General features: G+C 40.9%; 1 protein-coding gene across 1 annotated transcript; it reads right to left on the bottom strand.

The window, feature by feature from the left end:
- Positions 1 to 763: 763 nt before the first annotated feature.
- LOC141462268 (uncharacterized) lies at positions 764 to 1702 on the bottom strand. Its single transcript, XM_074143973.1, has one exon. The coding sequence runs from the start codon at positions 1700 to 1702 to the stop codon at positions 764 to 766; it is 939 nt and encodes a 312-aa protein (XP_074000074.1).
- Positions 1703 to 5297: the final 3595 nt, after the last annotated feature.

Raw genomic sequence — 5297 nt, 5'->3', positions numbered from 1 at the left:
TAAATGTGACTAGATCTAAGCTTTTTTCTGTTAATTTTATCTGCCAGAATGCCTTGTCTGCATCCAGTGTTGTGAATACCTTTGCACCAGGCATTCTGGAGCACAAATCTTCAAAACTTGGAATTTTAAAATGCTCTCTTTTAATATTTTCATTTAAATAAGTCGGATCAAGACAAATTCTCAAATTACCATCAGGCTTTTTTACAATAACAATTTGATTTACCCAGTCTGAAGGACCTTTCACTTTTTCAATTATACCTGCTTTTTCCATTTTATCAAGTTCTTTTTTCAGAGGTTGAATTAATGCTACTGGTACTTTTCTACAATGCATAATTTTACCCTCTGCATTGTCATTCAGTTTTATGTCATATTCGAAGTTTTTTATGTACCCAATTCCTGAGAAAACAGTTGCATGTTTTTTGACAAACTCATTTTTTACACTACTTTTTTCTTTGTTTACACTTTCTTCAATGACATCAACTCTTTGTACAAGTTTTAACTTTTTTAATGTAGGTGAGCCAATTACAGTTGGTACATTTGTGTTTCCTTCAACTACAATAAACTCAAGAATCGCTGGGATTCGTTTCTCAAATTTGCAAGTCAAGTAACACTTTCCCAAGACTGGTATTTGGCTTCCCCCATACGCTTTTAAAATGACATTGAACTTTTCTAGGTTAGGTTCTTCAGTGCACACTTTTATCAAATTTTCAATTGAAATTACATTTCTTTGTGCACCGGTGTCTAATTTGACACACATTTTGTTCTAGTTATTGATTTGAATCATTTCGCACCAATCTTTATCGTTTTGTGAAAGAGAAATGTTTCCAACGAACAGTGACTCTACTTGCAAAGTTTCAGTTTCATTTTCAATTGTATTTACTTTGTTAAATTTACAAGCGTGTGCGAAGTGATTCATCTTACCACAGGCTGAGCACTTCTTTCCCCAGGCTGGACACTGGTTCCTTGGATGAAGCTTGTTGCATCGTTGACACGGCTTGCGTGTAAACTGCTGCTGTGCTGCCATCTGCTGTGACGCCTTCGTACTGCTTGGCTGAAACGTCTGCTGCGCGCCCCAAGATGGCGCTTCCATCGGGCTTTGTCCTGCTGCTTTGTGCTGCTTGCCTCGCTTCTTTTGTCCTTGCTGATTTTTGTTCACGGCCATTTTGATCACGTTTACCTTTGCATCCGAGTCAATCGTCTTGAGTTGCGTTTGTGACAATTCTGCAGCTTTGCAGATGTTTATGCACTTTTCCAGGTTGAGGTCGTCCTCTCGCAACAACTTCGATTTTAAGTTCTGGTCCAGTACACCACAGATGACGCTGTCCTTTATCACACTGTCTCGAAGCTCACCGAAACCACACACACTGCTGAGTTTTTTTAGGTCGGTGATAAAGGACGAAAAAGTCTCAACGGGCTGCTGCATTTGCGTGAAGAAAATATGTCTATCAACACTTTCATTTGCCTTTGGCGTGCAAAAGTTTTTGAATGCAGTTAGCACGGTTGCAAGCACTTTTTTCTCGTCGTCCGTAAGGCCAAACATATCGAACTTGTCCAACGCCTCGTCTCCAATCACATGAAGGAGAACTGCAACTTGTCGTTCCGCGGGCTTCGTATCGAGTCCGGTTGCCTTCAGGTAGAGCTCGAAGCGTTGTCTCCATTTGCGCCAGTTTTCTTTGAGGTTACCCTCGAACAAGAAATCCATGTGGCGGTCGCATGGACGATTCCATGTCTAATTTTTCGTCTTCTTCCTCGCTGTCGTACTTGTCTAATTCCTCCACGGGGACTAACCTTTTTTTTTTCTTTTTTTTTTAAGCACTTTTTTAACTAACACTTTTTAACCGACTGCGCCATGTGAAGTTTTATTAAATAACTTTTAAGACTTTTTATTTAGTTTAATGTATTAAAATACAGTAATGTATTTTCATTCACAAAGATGAAAAAAATATTTCGGGACAAAAAAAGATTCATTGCGAAAAACAAAATTTTATATCAGTGATTTTTTTAACAGAAACATGCACAAACCAATAAATAATATCATTAAAAAAAAATCGCATGCAGTCAGTCCAAATGTCCGTTACCTGCTGGCTCTCTAACGACCGAAATGAAATATTTTAAATTTAAAATATATCGAGTTTATTTTTGTTTTTAACATTAAAATGTACGCGAGTTGACCCCGAACAGCCAAACTGTTATTACCCCAAAACTTGGTGGCAATGATTAAAGCCTGACATCGCTCAGTGGAGAAGGGGTGGGCGGCTTAAATGACCAAAAAAAAGGAATCGAAGAGGAAGCAGAAATATAAGGGAAGAAATTAATTCAAAAACCGGTAACCGTTGAGCGCCACGCTGTTAATGAAGTGGTAACAGCGAACCACAAAAAAAAAGGATAAAATAATAAAACAATAAACAGAAACAAGAAAAAAATAGAACAATAAAAGTTAATATCAAACGCAAAACGCAATATGTATTTATAATAAAGTGAAAAAAACCAAATACAAAAAAAATGACAAATACAGTTTATTAAATTAATAATTAACTATTGGCCAATATTACAAATTATCTTACAGCTTTGTTTTCGCAGTTTTCTAAAGAAGCCTCACTTCCGGTCGTCCACGTAGGTGGTAGGCGTTGCCCTAAATCCCTCAGAGGTGGTCTACCTGAGAAAACACCTCCAGACAGGTACGCTGGCAGGGTACTTCTGTTTGCCTATTTTGTCCTTAAGAAAAAGTTCCTTAAAAAATCCGGTATTGACCGTATAATGGACGTCCGTCTCACATGAAGTCTTTCAATACTCTGTCCCCGTCTCTCCCCTCTCTCGGCCTCCGCGTCCACCAGTTTCCTATTCCCCCACCGTTCTAAAGGGTTTCCGGCCTATTCCTTTTACAAGTATTATTAAAATAAATTATCTATATTTCCCAAATATATTCGGGTAATATTCCCCCCTTACCTCCAGGACGGAACGTCCCGCCGAGAGGATCTAAGGGTTTGGAAGGTACAATAGATATTAGGGACTCGAAGGATTCGGTTTCAGATCTTGCACATGCCAAGTCCCTAAGTTTCTTCCGTCCAAGTCCTCCAATTCAGCAATAACATCAGACAGCATTCGTCTCACTTTACATTGCACAAATCTTGGTGCAAGTTTGCGGGTGTAATGTTGACTCGCATCGGACTGAGCGAAATTTTTCTTCCAGACGATGTCACCACGTCGATATTTCACCGGCCGTCTCCGAAGGTTGTAGGTCTTTTGGCCCTTCTCATACGCTCTCGCAAGTCGATCTCGCACTTCTTCGTATAAAAGAGGAAGTTTTTGTAGCTGTTCCTTGCGGCTTTCTCTCGAAATATCCGGAACTTGATGTTCACCGTCATTACCAAGGGTGTCTCGGTAATCCTTTCCGTTCCTCTTGAGTTCTCTACCGAAGTTCAAAAAAGCAGGGGTAACTCCAGTAGCTTCGTGAACGGCGGTTTGTAATGCAAACCCGATCATTGCTAGGTTTTTGTCCCAATGCCTGTGGTTATCGTTTATGTAACAAGAGATCATGGTCATGATCACTCGATTAGCTCTTTCCGTCGGATTTGCCTGTGGGTGGTAAGCAGCCGTATACCACAAGGTGCATCCGTACTGTTCCATTAGATCTTGAAATTCCTGGCTTTTAAATTGCGTTCCTTTATCGCAGACAACTAACTGAGGGGCTCCAAACTTCAACAATACATGCTCTTCCACCAAGTTGCTGATACCTTTAGCTGTAGCTTGTCTCATCGGTAGCAATAAACTGTATTTAGAAAAGTAGTCAACTACTATTAATAAATATTTATTCTGCTTTGAGGAAGAGGGTAAAGGTCCCATCAGATCTATGGATATCAACTGCCAGGGTTGTGTCACTATCTTCTGGTGTCCCATAAGACCTGCTTTAGCTTGTTGCGATGGTTTATTTTGGAGGCAGATCGAACAACGCGCTACGTATCGAGCTACGTCCGCTGCCATGCCTGGCCAATAATAGTACTCCTTAATGCGGTTGAGTGTCTTGAAACCACCTAGATGTCCTGAGAGGGGACTGTCATGGAATTCTGTTAGAGTATCCTTTCTTTGAGGCTTCGGTACCACCAATTTCCATCTGCATTCATCACCCAACACTTGCTCTCTTGAATCTCTGACCCGTTTATACAATTTCATGCCTTGCTCAACCTTCCAGCTTGGGTAACCTGCAGCGTTCTTTGTTACCTTCCTTACCATCTTCATGTACCAATCATCCACATCAGTGAAGGAAATCTGGATACTGGCTAGCATGTCTTCGTTGGTACGTGACAGTGCATCTGCTGCTGCGTTGTCTTTACCAGGACGATGTTGTATGTTGAAGCTATATTGTTGCATTTTTAATGCCCATCTGGCAAGACGTCCTTGCGGATCTTTTAAATTCTTCAACCAAATGAGAGAGTGGTGGTCTGTGAGTACTGTAAATTCTGCTCCTTCTAAGTAAGGCCTGAACTTCTCTATGGCCCAGAGGACCGCTAGACCTTCCTGTTCGGTTGTTGAGAAGTTACGCTCATTCTTTGTGAGACTCCTACTCGCATAGGCGATGGGTTTCTCGCCCTCGTCATAAATTTGAGATAATATTGCCCCAATGCCAGTCGACGAAGCATCGGTTTGAAGCACAAACGGTCGTCTGAAGTCTGGGCACATGAGAATAGGTGCGGACACAAGAACTTCTTTTAATTCCTTGAAGGCCTTATCTTGATCTTCTCCCCAACACCATTTCTTCTTTTTCTTTAGGAGTTCTGATAAGGGAGCACTCACTGAAGCGAAATGAGGAACAAACCTTCTATACCAACTAGCTAAGCCTAGAAAACGTTGCATTTGTTTTACTGTCTTGGGTTGCGGAAACTGCAATATGGATTCCACCTTCTGTGGATCCACATGTAGTCCATCTTCATCAACTATATATCCCAAATAGGATAGTTTTGCTCGGCAAACCTGTGCCTTTTCCCAATTTATGGTAAGTCCCGCATCTCGGATCTTGGTTAAAACTTGTTCCAGTGTTTGAATATGGGTATCAAAATCCTGTGTCACTATAACTACATCGTCTAAGTACACAAATACCTTTGGCTCAAGTTCTGGCCCTAAGATTGTGTCAATGAACCTCTGCCAGGTGGCTGGTGCATTATGTAGGCCGAATGGCATGCGCGCAAATTGATACAATCCTCGTCCTGGCACGGTAAAGACTGTCTTTTCTCGATCCTTTTCCGCTACTTTAATCTGCCAATAAGCTGATTTTAAATCTAAGGAAGTCAGATACTTAGCAT

Source organism: Rhodnius prolixus, unplaced genomic scaffold (assembly GCF_049639745.1).
Source record: "Rhodnius prolixus isolate KJV_2025 unplaced genomic scaffold, Rpr scaffold_24, whole genome shotgun sequence".
In the NCBI taxonomy this organism is placed as follows: domain Eukaryota; kingdom Metazoa; phylum Arthropoda; class Insecta; order Hemiptera; family Reduviidae; genus Rhodnius; species Rhodnius prolixus.
Note: the sequence above shows the minus strand (reverse complement) of the source record. Positions and strands in the feature narration are given on the sequence as shown.